Below are 18,538 nucleotides of genomic sequence, written 5' to 3' on the forward strand. Positions count from 1 at the left end.
CCATAAATGTATAGCGGTAACTGTTCCCAGTGGAATTAACCTTTAGCAACACCCAGCAGATCACAAAGACAGGCCTTCTAATGACTGGCAATGAAACATTAAATTAGGGCAATGTGGATTTTTTTGCTCATTGATTTAGAAGTAAATCTAGGCTTTTAACATCAGATAAAATAACCAGTTACACGTGCTCGCATATAACCATGGCCACTGGAATCATCTGTCTCTGCAGTCGTAGCATTTTCCGCACACTCGCCACATCATCATTTTTTGTTTCTAGATTAAATGGATCAAACGTTACTAAAAATGCTACCGCACGTGTTGCGGCACAGTGAGACAGGCCTTTTGACATGTAGAGGCAGATCACCTTTCAGATACTGCTTCTGCATTTAGGTGTTAAAACGTGTATTAATGATGTGACACCTTTGCCCATACAGGGTTAACATGATAAAATCTGCTTCAAAATTGTTGCTTTATGTCACTATTCTTGGAGTTTATTCATCCACAACACATAATTTGGCCTTACCCGGCTACATACTTTCATTGGCTTTACAGATAACTGCTAAAGATTTAGCAATAGGAAGATCCATCCTGAAAACCTAACTTTTGGGCCAATGATTGTTGTTCAATCCAGTCATTCATTCGCAATGTTTCAACAAGCATTTGCAATGCAATAGGTCTCACATTAGGAAATTTTGAGCTATTGGTCTTGTAAATGACAATTTTTTTATTTATGTGTTATTTTTGAAAATAGCTCAATTCATAGCTTTGTCATTTACAATGCCAATAGTTATAAATTTCGCAAATGTGACACCTATAGCATTTGTAATGCAACATGTTTTGTATTTACGTGACTTAGATGTATTGATATTACAAATAACAATGACTTCACTTTTTTAATAATTAATACTTAAATAAAAGTTACTGTCATTTATAATAGCAATAGCTTAAACTTAAATAACTTTTGTGAAGATTATGTTCAGTGTATTTTATTGTGACGAAAATCCTAGAACAGCAATGAAATATTAACATCTTTTTGTGCCATTTGTAATAAAGCTTGAAACATTGAGAGAACATATTTGAACCAGTTGTTGTTGAATGGTTGCACAGATTGATGCTGTGGCGGCGTTCAGTGATGCAGTGGGGTTCAGTGATGCTGTGGCATTCAGTGATGCTGTGGTAGCGCATAGTGATGTTGTGGCGCCCCCGAGGGATGCTGTGGTGATGCGATAGATAAGAGTGAATGCGATAGAGAGGGCGACAGACAGAGTGAGGGCGACAGACAGAGTGAGGGCGACAGACAGAGTGAGGGCGACAGACAGAGTGAGGGCGACAGACAGAGTGAGGGCGACAGACAGAGTGAGGGCGACAGACAGAGTGAGGGCGACAGACAGAGTGAGGGCGACAGACAGAGTGAGGGCGACAGACAGAGTGAGGGCAACAGACAGAGTGAGGGCGATTTTAGACATTTTGAGCACCTTTGAAAACAATATCAGCTGTTGATGTTTTCAGTAAGGGAAATTGCAGTGGTTTGGCAGAGCAAACCTAGCTGTCCCATCGATTCTAACCAATAGTGTTTATCACTTTGTGAGCTGCATTATTTTACATATAAAAAACTGTTCACCAGTAAATCCTAAGCATAACTTTCACAAGCCACTGTATCCGTTCCTGCAGATAAAGTGAACCCAGTGCATGTGAGAGTGACTACCTTATGAGAAGTGGGCATGGCATGTTCAAGGCTTGATTAACATGTTAGAAACCCCCTGTCCCCAAAGAGCACGTGCCGATTGCCCGGTGACTAGGAATCGCGGAAACCAACCCTGCCTCGTAAGGTCAGTGCTTTACAGCAAATGCACATCAAGGCTGTTGATTCATGACCTGCTGCTTGGAGACAATAAACCTGCCACTGGCCTGATACTATAAACCAAGAGCCCTCCTCAAGCTTCTTATCTGTGTTTTCACACAGGAATGCAAAGATGTGCGTAGTCAGAACAAACAGTGTTTTTATAATGGAAACTAAGCGTTGTTTTTTGTTTGTAAAATTTCGTTTACTTCTGCTAAATAAAAAGATTGTATTTGCTAATAAACTGTGTATTTTCACAAACTGAAAAGCTGATGTCCGGGGACAGTATCATTGCATTTCCAAATGTATATTTACAGCAGATATTTGAGCTCTCACTGTAGGGTCTGAAGCCTTATTCTGTAACTGGTCCGCTCTCCGAACTTGTAACATCGAAGTAACTTCTACAACAGTTCCATAATAGCACCTGGAAAACCCATGCAAGTTTGGGCGCGGAGGACAGATTGTGAGGTTTGCTTGGAAGAGACAGCATAAAAACAATGTAATATAATAGTGTAGAAAGATGGTATGAGGAATGACGGGTTTATTAAAATACATTTTATATGCTCCTTACATCAGCTACATATTTTAGATTGGATTATTTTTTTGGGGGGGAGGGGACAATTTTTGTAAAGTGCATAATTTTCTTTTATTTTTTAGGGAAGCGAAAACATATCTAGTAGATTGAGTTTTCTTACTACGCCATACACATAGTGGAATATTGTGTTAATTCCTCAACCAGAATTTATGGTATTTCAGTACATATTGTGCAGCAAAATGCACTATTTGCAAAAATAAAAAAGGGTGGAAACGCAAACAGACAATCTCAGACGGCATCATATCCCTTTCGCCGACTCTGCCTGGAACGGGTCAAACTGGCTTGCGACTGCAACATGACGTAGAAAATCCTATTATATGACCAGTACAGTTTCTAAAATGTTTAAGTAAACGGAAGCTTCAAAAGAGCAGAAAGTTAAAATGTGTTCAAAAGACGTTTCTGCTCTTAGCATTTTTGGGATATTTGGGTCCCCTGCCCTCGCTCTGCTCCTGAACGCTTTTCTTACATTTTATTACCAGTATCCCTGTGACTTAAAGGGAAACAGCACTTTCAAAAAGAAATGTAAGCAAACTCATTAAACAAATAGATTGCAAGGTGATAAATTAAATTGTTTCCAGTGCTTTGTACAACGAGGCACCTTCCGGTCCGCTTCAAACGTGGAATGTCAGCAAAACTTTAAAACAATCCTCCTGACACCAACAAGCGAGGGTAAAAGGATTACCGACACAGACGCCTAAAACAACAGCGTGAACAGAAGCGACGGCCAGGGCCGCTCCAAACCTAGTTTTCTACAGATTGTGGACAGGTTAGGCTTTTCTAAAAAAATTTTTTTTAACATTTTAGAAAATTGGAAACAAATTATCCAATTTTGCCAAGAAGCAGGAATGATTGGGGCCAGGAGAGCTGAGCGGGAGCGACTGCTTTTATCAGCTAAACTAGGACAGGAATGAACAGATTAGCTGAATTAATTTATTGTACAATTACTTAAAATCAAAACAAAAATGCACTTCATGATAAAAAAAATCTCAGCAATAAAATGTTTCAATACGCGTTAATGCTACAATAGAAAAAATCATATTCATATCAATTATTTCATCAAAAGGTCCGTACTGGGGCGCATTGCTTCTACCGAGCAGACGCATCATCATAGCAAGTCTACAGGGAAGCGACCAGACCGGCTCTTCATCCTTCCAGAGTCGGCGGCCCTCTAGAACCGCACCTTGCGAGCACTTGTTCGCTGGTAGGCGTGCAGAGAAGCCAAGTAGAGAGGAGACAGGATATGTTCGGGGCAAACATACACCTAAGGGCCCCAGAAAGACGGAGGTGTGGTGGGGGAGACGGCGTGGGAGGTAGAAGGCCAGTGACGTCAGGATTAAGGAACCGCGGAGCGCATATTGGATGGACTTTTCTCGCAGTCAGTGGTCGGAGAAGCGTCATTGTGGTTTTTCAACATAGTTTCTACCTATACTGCATACTTTAGCGGGAAAAATTGAAAACACGCCTGCTCAGTTTTCACATATTTCCCCCTAATTTGGAATTATAGTCATTTTAAAATTAATTTAAACTAGTACAGAGGAGAAGTAAAACACTGCAGGAACGGCGCTTTTAATCGATAACAAGACAACAAAACAGGCACACAAAGTGCCAAAAAACGGCCCACACACGGACCTGTCAAACCAGCCCATTTGGCTTGCCCGATTGCCCCAGTCCAGCCCGGTTGTGCACGAAAAACAACGCAATCTGCATGGTATCCAGACTCGAGCCCGGTCTAAGCCACACGGTTACTGTCTCTTTCTCTGGGGTAATATGAGCACCGTTGTATTCAACCAGGCAAATGTATTTCGAGGTCATGTTATATAGTTACCTCTCTTAACACTGAGGGATGCACAATCAGTTAAATCACAGCTCTGCACATTTTAAAAAAACTTTCCAAGCTTTGCGACATGCGAACTAAAAAAGTGAAGCAAACTAAAACAAGCTCTTGGCATTGCTGTGGTGAGGGAGGGGGGGAGGAGAAATGCGAGACACGGCCTGGCGGCCGTGAAAAGTGTGAAGCAGGGGGCGGGGGAGCGGAGCCCTTTGAAGTGAAGCTCTGGGAGGGAGGAGTCTCGAGGAGCCCGTGCACGAGCAAATGCACTCAACGAAATCCGCAATGGTTTCATAGCTTGATTGAGCCTCTATACTCTCGTCTATTTATCACTTACGTGATAGAATAGGCGAGACCTAAAAAGCAGTGTGAATAGCCATTGTGGAGTTTATTTGTAGTGTCGACTGGATATGTAGGCCCATGTACAATTGTGTTCAAGAACTACAATGCATACTTTTAAAGTGTGCAAGCAAGCTAAGTTCACATTTAAACAGTTTTAGGCCTGACCCTTAGACAAACAAGCACTGGCAAAGTCCACAGTTCTGGCCACAACAGTCATGCACAAATGCTGCTGGCATGAGTAAAAGCATTTAAGCCAGCGCTTATGGGGGGAGAGAGAGAATGGAGTAGTGAGATAAGTGATGATGCTTTCATTAGCACACTAAGATTAATCGAAAAAAGCCAAAGCCCTTTAATACTTTGTGGTAGTGAGCTATGCTGACTTTTTAGCAACAGATAGGAAAAGGAGTTGGCCTAACGGCTAGTGCGGTTGACCTCCAATCTGGAGAACTGTGTTCGAGTCTCGAGAATAACGCTGAACATCCTGTGATTCTCGGCAAATCACTTAATTTCCCTGTGCCTAACAAAAATGAATGTGTGTCCTCGAAACATAACTGGTGCCATGTAAACTCTCTGATACCCGATTCGGGTCAAGTTCGCGCTATAAACTATGTAAAAAAAAAAGCAGCTTGTGAATCACTAATTGTCCCAGTTCTTGCTGCTTTTTCAATAACATTCTTTTTCTTTTTCACCTATGAAAAAATGTATTGTAACCCTACAACAGAGATTTACAAAGGCAGAAGAGACAGGTTCACCTGCAATCTGAATTGCCTGAAGGGAAGTATTCCATAAATACTGTGCTAATGTTTCTAATTTATTTTTCATTCTCTGAACTCAATTTAGTTTTATACCACAATGTCTTTAATTGTGCACAAGTGGGTGTTTCGGGAAATAGTGGACTGGCTGCTAATTATTGCTGAATGGATTGATGGGAGTAGCTGCGAGCGAGTCACAATAAACAACAAGCATTTGCAATGCAATAGGTCTCGTATTTATGAGAGTTTAAGCTAATGCCATTGTAAATGACAATAGCTTTTATTTTTGTATTATAAACCAAAACCAAAATAAAAGGCACAGCCATTTTCAATTCCAATAACTCAAACACGCATAACAGCGAGACTTTTTGCATTGCAAATACTTCTTAAAAATAGGTAATCAGCTGGGAACGCCATTTACCCTTTGAGAAAATCCACAAACCCACACACCCCCGATGGGACTTAATCACATTACTCCCCTTACAACATCAGCTGCGAGAAAGGCATTGCTGACGCTTGCCCTCGGGTACATGGACAGCGAGGGCTTCCATATTAGTTGTAGCATAGACCATCAGCAGTATCAGTGACAATGTTTGTTGTGCAAGGGAGCATAGGTGGGGGGAACCGCTGTGCAGTGGGCGGCAGCTGCATACAGGCAGTACATTGAGTCCCCAGAGCAGTACAGGAAGATGTTAACTATAATGTCAGTTCTGTGATAGTTTGTAAAACATTACAAATTCCCCTAAAAATTGGAAAGCTGTTTTAAAGTGTTGTAATGTAGCTTCTCGATGCTGTTCTCAATGCTGTTGCCCTCACCCAGGCTGTGAAGTTTCCTAGGCCAATGCGTGAAAAGTTCATCCAGGTCAAATTTGAACTTGGCATTCTAGGACCTGAAACCTCGTTTTACCCCGTTAAAAAACAAACACTCCAACCCCAAGAATGCACACGAAGAACTTCGACAGGACGAGTAAGACATTTGAGAGCTCAAGTCTCGGAACGCTGCTACAGTTAAAAAAGAACAAATACTAACAATTCCTGGCTCTTTATCTTACAACACATGCTAGACTCCTTGCGTATGTTTACAATTTTACATGAGAAACCATTCCAAGAACGCATCTAATGCATAAAAATATCACACGTGACACGGCCTCTAACAGATCGGGACAGGTGAAAGTTTCATTTTCTTGACATCTCAGAGCAGGGCACAGCATGCTAATTCATATCATACTGCCAGAGCAAGCGCCTGACAGGAGCCCACGTTTAGGAGCCTGGGAGGGTCTCGCCACACTCAAGATGGCGGTCGTAGTTGCCTCCCTGATGTGAATGAAGTCACTAGAACGAGCCGCACGCTGCGGAGAATCTCCTGTCATTGCTACTTAAGAGTTCAGGAGGCATCAGAAAGAACTGCGCCTACAGGTGAGAAGACCCTGTGCCTCTTTGAAAGTGTTCTGGACTTTTCAGTCCTGAGAAATATGTAATGTACCAGTCAAAGCAGGAGAAGGTAACGGCCATAGTATCTGAATTTGGAACGGGAGCCAGGTTCGAGTCTCAGCGTCAGCCGGTGAGTGGGGGGGTGGGAGGGGGGGGCGGGACGGGAGGATGGGGTCAGTAGTGGGGGGGGGAGGGGGTGCGCGTGTGTGGGTGTAGCTGTGTGTGTAGCTGTGCATGTGTATGTATATGTGTGACTGTGTGTCTGTTAGCTGTGCGTGTGTATATGTGGGGCTGTGTGTCTGTGTAAGTGCGTCCTGATGTGCCTGTGTGGGTGTATGTGTGTGTGTGTGTGTGCGCGCGCATGCGTGAGTGTGGCTGTGTCTGCGTGCGATTGAGAGAGGCTGTGAATGTGGGACAGGAGATATACACGGGACAGGAGATATACACGGGCCGGGCTGGGCGTGCGCGCCCATGAGGTCAAATCGCCAAGGAAATGCGCGTAACCACCCCCCTGTCCTCCATTCCCGGCAAACCCACAACAATAGGTCTTTCGCTGGAGCAGCGTTATGCACTGCTAACACCAGCGAGACCTAAAAAGATGGGCCAAGGAAGCCGTAGTTCAAAGGTGGGTTTCACCATTACAATCAACATAAGTCACACACTAAATACACATGCTTCCACCCGGATATAGAATAGATAAGCATCTAAATGATAATAGTGATAAGGGTTTTTATTTTTTTACACAACCATGTTTTTCATTGTTAATACAAGGTTTTTTCGCACATGCCAAACAATGTTCTTGCAAATTATAACAATATAGGATTGTGCAATTAAATACTCGAGTACCCCAAACTTCTGTTATTCGTTGTTTATAACCAGTGTGCTGCTTTTAGTGAGTAAGCATGCATGTTAAGATGGCTTCGAACTTACATAAGTAGTTCCGGCCAGTTAACCACAATGTATCCCAATCGTTGCAATGGAACCACTTCGTAGTATACACAAGGATTTACCAGGCAGTCAACAGCGTTATGTAGGAGAGCTATACTCTTCTGGGCTGAGACAACAGTCACAAAATTTCAAGCCAATGGCTGAGAGAGACTGGTCAAATAAGTGGCAGATCCAAACCCCATCATAATAATTTTGGAAATAATTTGCCTATTTAGACAACTATGTGGTCAAACCGAGAACTAAAAAATATGGAAGGACACTCATTGAACGTTTTGTGCTTGAATTTAAGAGTGTGACTACAGACAGTTGTAAGTAGCAGGGATAATACTGCATGGGGGATTTTATTTATACTTACGAAGCAACGAGAAGCAGACTATGCTACAGAAAAGTCAAATAGTTTTAAATACCCTATAACCGCTGAACCGAAAGAGTTATAAACGTAGGCATCTAAAATACCTTTAATCTGGCTTCGATAATCTTGGTAAGAGTGAGACAGTCGCCATGGAATCCACTGCATCCGATAACTGTTTTGTCGGTCCTGTAAAATACAAAGGTGCCATTATTAACTGCGGTGGCAGTTTGAAAGGAAAACAACTGCTGTATACAGAGATCGGAACACCAAAACAAATTAACCAACAAAACCATAGAAAGCTACTGAACGTCAATCAGCCAGCCATGCAGAAAGGAGAGAAAGATGCCTGGAAACTGAGCATGTTCCTCTTCTCGCCTCGGTGCCTTTCATTTAATTTATATCACAAAGTACCTGTCCTGAAATTAGAAATCACAACCCACGGCAAGTAATTTTGATACTTAAGAACTGAAACATAGTACCAATGGATTCATTATCTTGTAAACTGAACCTTATAGTTGAAACGTTAAACTACGCAGAGAATGCCAAAACGTTCTTGTTCGTTCAGCAAGAGATAACTCTTGGTCATCAGTGCTTTTATGAGGATTGCACATTTAGAACTGCAAGGGGTTCGGCATAATTCAGGATTTTTTTTTAACTTATCTTTTTTAGGTCGAGCCTAGAGCCTGCGAGCATGCACTGCTCTGGAAGACTTATTGTAGAGGAGTAGGAAATAGAATCCCCGCCCACTCTCCACCCATATTTGCCATTGGCTTGTTCCATTGTCTGTCCTAAACGCTGGCTTCTGATTTGTCAATAGGCTTGTTAGTCCCTCCTTAGTACTGTCTCCTTCATTTGTCACCTCCCATGGCGACTGGACCCTTTACTTTGGCTGGAACAACGTGCGTGTTATTTACACTGTAAGCACTATTTTCTTTAATGAGGTTCTCCTACTCCCCCGCCAGTCCTCCCGTTGTCTGTGCCTGCTCTCCCCTTCAAACCCAAACTTGCCCCTGTTGTCCGTGCCTTCTTGTTCCCCTAGCCTGTCCTCCCTTCTTGCCCTCTTACGCCTGCCCTCCTGTTGTCCATGCCTTCTGCTCCAGACGCCTGCCCTCCCGTTGTCCGTGCCTTCTCGCCCCACCCTCCCTTCTGTTGCCCGTACCTTCTCCCCCCCAACATGCCCGCCCTCCCGTTGTCCGTGATGCCTACCATTTAAAAATGCAATAGGTCTCGCGTAAATGTGAGACCTATTGCATTGCAAATGCTTGTACAAAGAGCACAGCCCCTCTGTGTCCGTTACTCTCACATAAGTTGTAAAAACACTGTAGCAACACATCCTTCCACATGTACAGGCCCCCATTCTCTTCGCTTTCTAGAGAGAGATGGTATGTGGTACAAGCACAAAGCACCAGCACTGGGGGTCTGCCACCTGATTGTGAGGCCACGAGCCCCTCGCTACCAGCCTCTCATCACTAACCCTAAAAGATTGGCCATAGAAGCTCCTAATGCTCTTTCTTAACACATGGCAGCACACTCGGTCACATTTCCGAGACATGGATTTGAAGAGAGAGACAACTGGGATAGAGGGAACCCGCACCCTCCCTCGCCTCTTCCTGCTGGTGTGAGCCAGACGCTCTGTCTCCCCCTCCTTCCGTAGGGCCTCCAGACATAGTGCGCATCCTGCCTGCAATCAGACCTTCCTCCTGTGCCACCACCTGTGTGATAGGGACCAGCATACGCTGCTGTCCCCATCCATGGACTGCCCAGTAACCTGCCCCCTCCTGTGAGGTGCAGAAATGGTGCTACGAACCCCCTTTCTCTGTAAGGACAGCTCCCACCATAATGCAGCTGTGCATTATATTATATATACATTATTTATTTACTAGTATTTCTTTAATGTATTTATAAATCACAAAGATAATTGCAGAGGGCCGCATAGCGCTGCAGGAGAACCCGGATAAGAAGCCAACATGTGCGGATTTTACGCATTAAGGTACTCCTGGTACTGGCCAAGATTATGTGACCTTTCACCCTAGTTAACCCTTATCTGACCGGAAAAGCATCACAAGCAAAAAAAACAAGAGGGTATAAAGCCAGCTCAGTTTACTTGTTCAGAGCAACTCTGCTCACAAGTAGGTGTATATTGACCATTTGGTGTGATGGTGAGATGATGACGCTGCTTTTAGTTTAATGCACTATGGTCCACTCACAATCAATCTGGAGATTCACAGGACGCTTTATTTAGTTCAGTCATTTGTTGTATATTCTTTACACAATTTCACTACTTTGACTTAAGGCATTTATTTACTTTGTAGATTAAGAAGTTATTTGACAACAATGCCAGAAAAACAAGTTGTAGGTAGGACATAGCATTTCTCGAAGAGACATTTTGCCTAATTATTATCAAGAAAAATACCCCCCGGGGCCCATGTGTAAACCAAATTCATTAACGTTTCACTTACTAAAACAAACAAAAAATAATCCTGCTAGGGTATCAATTGCTGCTAAAAAATAGTGCAGTTACCAAACAGCACTGCAATAACAAATATGGGACTGGCTGTGAATTTGTATTTGGAGACTTGCAACTGAAGAAAGATCTACCACAATATTTTTATTTTTTATTCTTTAGAGTTTTATATAGCGCAAACGCGACCCGAAGGCATCAGAGCGCTTTACATGAGCACAATTTGCAGGGATGTGGAATTCATATAGCCAGACGCCCAGGACATATTGTTTGGGGTTTAGGGCAACACGTTTTCATGTGTATTTTGTCCTTGGGACCAGTAGGCCCAAACCTCTGCAGCAACCCTTTGGCTGTCAGTTTGCAGTACCACATTATGGATCAGGGAAGGGTACTGCCTGCAGTTTAGGTAATATTGTTGTCCATATGCTAAAGCTGGTTCAAACTTTTATTTATGGTTCATTATTTGAGAGCCTTTATTATTAGGGTGAGTGCTCTAATTAATGTTGTAAGCTGACTGCATTACTGACAGTGGTTCCAGTATTAAAATGTGTACACACGTGTTCAAAGTTTAGCAATATGAGGCTATTCTAACGCTCCCAGAATGCTTTCTGATTTGCTGCAAATATTTGCAGAAGCTTGAAATCAAGATTGATGATGCTTTGCTTTCAAAATAAAATGTTCATAAAAAAATTAAAGCAAAAAAAATAATGCTCTAAACCACTGTTAAATTTTAGGTACAATTTCTTTGCAGCATAATGTAGTCAAGTGTTGATGCATGCTAGTATTTCCCAAAAATATTCATAATGGAAAATCAGTATAACCAGTTTCAATAGGATTATGGGAAACAAAAATAAACAAGCATTGGCAAAGCAGTAGGTCAGAAATTGGTGGTCAGCTTTTTAGTTTTGTCAATGTGTGACTTGTATGGCATCGTTTTTGTAAAACCTCACTGGTGTAGGAGCTGTCTGGCCCTCACCATTATAACAAGCATTGGCAAAAGTTGTTTTTGGTCTCAAAAGCACACAGCCACAGAAGTTACTGGCACTGAACAAAACTACTTTGTGTGCCGATATGCTCCTTGTGAAAGAGCAGAATGCTGACACTCACAGTGAAGTCAGACGATACAGTGAGAGAGACAGTATTTTAATAAACTCAAAAAGTCACGGTCAACGCCAAACCGAGTTAGGGGCCCAATTATTGAATAAAGTCTCCAAAGTGCACCCCTGGATTATGTCCTTGAATTAAGTGCAGCTATAAGGCTTCCTTGAATTCCCAAGAATTTACAGAAGTGGGACAAGAAATAGTACGCCTAGAAAATATTTGTGAACTGCATTTTAGCATGAGCAAAAGTTGCATATGTAGATTTGCTCATGCGAAAATCTGAGTGTTTGCATGTTCACTTTCCCTCCAACCACTTTTTTCCCCCAACTCTGGAAGATCGTTTACGTCTGCCGTTGTCAGGAGTAAACTGCCAACATTTCTCAGTATGAGAACAGGTTAGAAAAGAGTTGTTGAAAACAAACCCTTAAAACATTTAAGTTAGTAGGTTTGGACAGAGTCAAAAGGGCATTCTAACCCTGGAACTATTGCTTACCACTTCATTTCAGCCCTAGTATGTAGATCTGTGGAAAGGTGGCAACATAAGGGTATTGCAAGTATTCAAACACTACTATGGTATGAGCCCTGGCATAATCAGAGAGGCTACATCAGAGTTCTTATATAATGAGATTACTGACATAATTTATCGCCGCAGTACATGGCACCAAAGGGACAAGTGGATTTTGTTACAGGACAAGTAGATTTATGAAGTAACCTGCCCCATGGACAAGTAGAAGTTTTATTAAATTCCACACCCCTGCAGTTGCATTGCAGACGTTCAAAATCATTAGGTCGAGCCTGGGCAGCTCATGCGCTGCTCTGCGGCATGCTGTATTGGAGTATAAAATTGAAGCCCAGCCCACTCTCCGCCCATTTTTGTCATTGCCCTTCGTAAATGCTGCATTCTGCAGCGTTAATTGGCTTGTTAATCCCTCCTTAGTACCGCCTTGTCTTCATTTGTAACCTCACATGAGGACTGCCCTTTTACTTCTGTTACACAGTACCTCCTTTTAGGTCTCGCCTGGCGAAAGCAGAGCATGCGCTGCTCTAGCCATGGAGAGCACCTTTTGGAGTCAATTCAGTCAAAGCTGAATTCACGCGCATCCAAACGGACAAAGATGGCTGCTCTCGCCATCGCAAAGCTAAACATGCACGCGTAGGGACAGAAAAATGCACGCGCATGTGGACAGCCCATCGCCATCTTTGTGCGCGCGCCTTTTTTGTCCCTGTGCGTGCATTCGCGAGGCTTCCCCCAGCATTGCTTGTCCCTACGCGTGCGTGCTTTCGCTTTTACGAGGCTTCCCCCAGCATTGCTCGTTTTCTTTGGGTTCAACATGGACAAAAATCTGCTATCCACTCCACAATGGCGGCCCAGGGAAACACTATATGGTCTTTGTACCCCGCTGCAGACTTGTGCTGCCCCTGACGGGATGATTGTAGACCTCCGGTCCCTCCACACAAAGAACTAATATTGAGAAAAAAAATCATATCAAGCTGAAGTCAGAACAGAGAGATTCAGAATACTGAAAAGTGCCCGTTTCCAAATACCCTTTCGCTTCCTCATCAAGGAACCCTGGTCTTTGCTCTCCTGGTGTCCCGGGTGAAACTCCAACCCCCTCTACTACCTCAGCCACCTTTCACTAAAACCTATTTCTCTCGCACTCTTCTTATTTCGAGGGAGAGATGGTCCAACAGCTTCCTTACTCCCAGAGTCTTTACGGCAGAGCAGCGGGACACACAGGTGCAAGCAGTCTACCGCGTTTAAGAGCACGATTCTCTGGAGCCAGGTAGGCGGGTGTCTGTTGTAAGCCCTGTATGCAGACAGCTCCATGCTCCCCTCCGTGTGTCAGCACCCTGGGCCTAGCCCGGGCTCACCATATTTCGGCCGCCCTGAAGGAAGCGCTGGGGTGTAAAGCACGCAAGACTTGGCTTTATCATACCTGAAAAAGAGCTTCCCATTAAAAGTGGCACACTAGTGCAAAAGCTCCCCACTAAACTTCATTGATTAACTTTTTTTTTTAATTCATATAATTTATTTATTTTACAGCCTTGATTTGCAAAGATGACAGTGACTTAGAACGGAGAGCAAGCGGAAGCCAACGTACAACATCTTCAGTTCAGGCCTTAGCATAACACATACTTTTTCTTCCCCGTGACATTAAAATACTGGTCATCTCGTTAAAAAACTGACCAGGTGGCAACCCTTATACCTTCCACAGGCCCCAGTTCAGGTTAAAACTGAAGCCGAATGTCAGACTCAAACACGGTTTGTTAATAAGCCAATGATGAGTTAATCATTTGATTGTCTCCAAATCAGCAATTATAGCGAGAAGTAGACAATTTTGCCATGCATTAACCGTAGCTGTATCATTATGTAATACATTGTTTCAGCTGGTTTGATTTTAATTTTACATATTCTGTTATCTTTTGCCACCTTGCGGAAAGCTTTGGTACTGCTCATTTCTTACACTTATTCTAGATTCAGCTCATGTTATTATGTACATTAGTAGAGCATCTCCTGGCTCTGTCTGTGTATTTCTGTTTCTGTCTGTGTCTTTTCCCATGGCAGCAGCAGTTGTTCTACAGTTCATCTTGGCTGCTGAATATTGCCTATAAAGGATGCTATCTATTGCGGCCACAGTGTGACAGGATGCAACATGCAGCATTGCATGTGTTCCTGTCTCTGCATAGTGGGTCTACGGCTACAAGACAGAGAAAACTAGTGATATCCTGGCCTGCAATAATAGCCTTGGCTAGTCATTGACCAATCCGTCTTTACATTTGGCCTTGTGTAGCTGTGTCACTTGAATTAATGTGTTCACCTCCTGTCTAAAATCCTCCTATGTATTTTTCCTTCTCGTTATTGCAGTCTGATAGCCAGCGAGCCTAGAGATGCTGTGAGGATACAAATACCTACACAGCAGAGGCCAAGGAAGGGAATGATGTCTTTATTCGAACTTTCATTTATAGCTTATAATTTATAGCAATTTATAGTAAAAAATGAGAACCATTCCTTTACTCACCATGGTGATCACTCTGTAAAAAATGAGAATTTCAGGTAAAGGTTTTATGAATGCCATAGGAAGTTATCTCAACTAAACATTTCTTGCCATCTGCCTCTGATGAAGCTCATGTTCCTAGGTAATGTGACTGTCATGTTGAGTATGTGGGCTGGGAGTTATTCCAGTAAAACAATCAAACATCCTTTTCATGCAGTAAAATGGTAAATTTACACAATGTTTTCTTCTAGTCTTCGGTGTGGGAAGACAGTGGCATTCATTTTTCTAACTGGTTGCTTACAGGTGTTGAGCACCAAGATTCATTATATAAGTCCAAGAGCTCTTAAATTGTGTGCGGTTATTGAGTTACAGTGCTAGTAATGAGGGCATTTAATAGAGCCAACCTTTTTTGTAATAGACTGGCCTCTTTCACCTCAGCCTAGGCTGCGCTGCTAGCCTGTCAAAGTTAAACATTCTTTCTTTTGGATGTCATCAAGTGTCAAGTTGATAATGCTAAACTACTTGCTTCCCTGGGTGTGCCCTGCCTGAGTCACACTTCCAAGCAGGAGAGAACAGACAACTATTTCAAATTGAATAACACTGCCTGTGCATACGACCACAAATACTATGAAGTGGGTTTTATTTACTTAAAACAGATTTGTAAAAAACTTAAGATAGCTCAGTCTTTGAAACTAGGCCTTCTAAACCAAACTACGCAGTACACAATCTTTCAAAGCAGTTGTAATAGGAAGGGTGTTTGCCTTAGAATATGCTAGACTTTCCTACAGGCAAAATAAGAAGTAGATTTAATCATACTTCCAACCTATATCTAGATGTTTTAGGTTCAATACAGATGTAATGATGCACTTGCATAATTTCCCAGATACATCATATTACATTTGATAAACACAAATGGAGAATTTTTATAGGAGTAATTGCTTTGTGTGAAAACGCCCAGGGCCACGTCACTCACATTGCTTCTGTCATAAAGAATAATAATAAGCAAGCATCATTCTCATATCAACAAGAGCTTCTACTTCATTCATTGGGACAATAAACTGTAAATGCGCATCTCAGATTGGATAGGAATCCTTTTTTCTTAAACTCATCTCGCTGATTCACAGGTTTTAGCTCTGCAGCACATCAAGGAAAAAATACAGGTGAGGGACTCCTAGATGTTAGGTAATTCTGTGCTATTAAATCATCAAGATTGAAAACTGAAAAGCTTTTCTTACAGCCTCCGTTCCATTACACGGCAAAGAGTTAAAAAGGAACAAGAGATTCAGATGTGTGAGAAGGCTTAGGAAAGGTTGTGATGCAATTTTTGGGGTCTCGCCTAGGCAGCACTTGCGCCGTCTCTTCGAGACTTGCTGTTTTCAGGAGATGGGCATAAAGCTCCGCACACTTTCCGCCCCTCTTTAATTGGCTCCTGTCCCTGTCCATTGTAAATCGTGGCTTTTCATTGGTGAATAGGTTTAATAGTCCCTCCTTAGTACCACCTTGGCTCCTGTCCCTGTCCATTGTAAATGATGGCCTTTTATTGGTCTATAGGCTTAGTAGACCCTCCTTAGTACCGCCATGTTTCTTCTTGTAACTTCCCATGAGGACACCCAGTTACATGTGTTGTTACTCCCTAGGTTTTAATTACAGCTTCAAGGCACTATTTTTTTTAAAAAGGCTTCAGGCAGGACCTAAGCTAGGCTGGCAGTAGTTACTTCACTCACTAGAACATCTCATATTTATATGAGACCGTCCATTCATTTCCCTTCATCAGCTCCACACAGAGTACAACTTAATCTGAAATTAATGTAATAATTCTTTTGTCACATTTCAAAGCTACTAATTGGATATATGGGAAAAGCTATTTGAATGTACTCGTAGTACTGCCTTGCATTCAATGCATTATGGGTAGGATGGACTTACCACATTTTCTGCAGGGTGTAGTACCACATGTGACAAAGAGGTCCCATGAGTCCTTTTACTTCAGTTGTTACACATATGCTTTTATTAGAGCCTAGGAGCACTATTTTCTTCATTGTCTTTCTTCTGCCTGTTGCAGACAGGACACGTTCGCTCTCAATGCTTTTTTTAAATTTATGCTGTATAGCCACCTCAGATGGGATAATGGCAGATGGGCTTTTCTTTTACCTGAAAATGGGCGTGCTTGTTTTGTTATTGTGGATCGTTAGCTGTCTGAGGTCACCACGGCCTTACGACTTTAAACATATAACTGCTCATATTTGAAACAGCTGTGTACTGTTTCGCTTAGGTAGTTTATGATGCTCTTCAGGGTCCTCTAGGAGCAGCTTGCGGTACTGCACCTAGACATGCAATACCAGTTTCGCACCCAAATATAGCAATAAGCAATAAATGGTGACCAGACCAGATTTGCAAAGGGCCATTACTGGGCAGCATAATGTGTCGCTGCTTTTTAGCAACTAGTGAACCGGATAAGCTATAAACACATTTTTTTGTTCAAATCAGCAGCTTATGTGGCAGATGATTGACTATGTGGCAAATCTATAATTAAGTGAAAATCGCTACAGTTGCACAATTGCATAATCCTAGCGGCCCTGGCTTTAATGCATGCGCTGCAACTTTAGTGCAAGGCATTCAAGGAGAACCATACTATATTTCATGAGATGCTGGTGGCTAGGCTTTTACAGCTGCATGGAACTGAAGGTTGCTGAACATCATTTATCATCATTGAAACATACCATTTACCATCATTAATGATTAACTGTAAGGTCCAAGTAGGATGCTTTCTTTAATTCCAGGGGAGGAAGTTGTCACTTAATTTTCTTTCACACTGTTTTTCTAAAAAAGTTTTACATTATGAAAATAGACTTCTGTTTGAGCAAAAACTGACTCCGGGTTATATTAGTTTGCTGCTGTTGTTTATTTCAGTCATGTCTGGGGGGCGGCTGGAGTGCTTGGGTGGGTCAAAGGTTTGGCGAAAAACAAAATATTCTGTACGTTTTTAGGTCCTTCACCATCAGGTAGCTACATATAAATTTAGGGGCAGCTTAAATAAAAAATAAATAAAAAAGTGTTACTCAGTGGGCAATGCAATATAGTACATTATTAAACCTTTAGTAGTTAATCCACCTAAATAAACAATCTGTGTGTAACTAGAGAGCCACATAATTAAATCTTGATTGGTGCAGTGGAGAATTGTGATTTGTGTATTTTTAGTGCTACTAGGTCAGAGCCTGTGACAGACTACACTGACTATGTGAGTCATTATTATACTAGCATTAAACACAGTATAAGATAAACTGCTACAAAAAACTCAAACCGTTTCACGATAAAATGGTGCTTTCAAAATATAGATTTTAGTAATACCCAGACCATAAGCAATGCAATTTTGGCACATAACTGTCCTTTCAATGCCTCCTCAGGGATAGTATGCACCATGTAAATACAATCACAATTAAAACCATGCACTTCAGAGCTCAGTTGTCCATTTAGAAACACCTTTTCTACTAAGGTATTTTAGTACATTGATATTTCTGTGAAAATTTGAATATGAAACCGAATTACCCCAACATGTTACTTTATTTTCAGCTCCCATAAAATGCATCAAGGCTACTGATCTTCTGATAAAAAAAGTCAGCTACATGAAAGTCAGAATAGGAATTCGCAATGTGCCTGGCAGGTGAGTGACAGTTTACAGAAGCAATCTGTAGTGCATATTACCGGGTGTTTGGGGACTTCTCTCGGTGTAAAACACTCCTATGCTTCCAACACATTCCACCATAATTTCTTTTCAAGCCTGCCTGCCCTACCACAGCTTTCCTTTTTTTCCTTGCTCCTTACTGGCCTTCAACACCTCCTCCGGGATAGTCAACGCTATGTAAATATATTTACAATTAGAAGCACCCACTTCACA

The 18,538-nt window shown here is 42.2% G+C and overlaps 1 protein-coding gene across 1 annotated transcript in view; it reads right to left on the minus strand.

The window, feature by feature from the left end:
* PSMB1 (proteasome 20S subunit beta 1) overlaps nucleotides 1-18,538 on the minus strand; it is a 77,335-nt gene that overhangs the window by 20,814 nt on the left and 37,983 nt on the right. The window contains exon 3 of the mRNA XM_086927137.1: nucleotides 8,193-8,274. Coding sequence (XP_086783263.1) covers nucleotides 8,193-8,274 — 82 coding nt within the window. The remainder of the gene's footprint in view (nucleotides 1-8,192; nucleotides 8,275-18,538) is intronic.

The sequence above is a fragment of the Lissotriton vulgaris genome, chromosome 6 (genome assembly GCF_964263255.1).
Source record: "Lissotriton vulgaris chromosome 6, aLisVul1.2, whole genome shotgun sequence".
NCBI lineage: Eukaryota > Metazoa > Chordata > Amphibia > Caudata > Salamandridae > Lissotriton > Lissotriton vulgaris.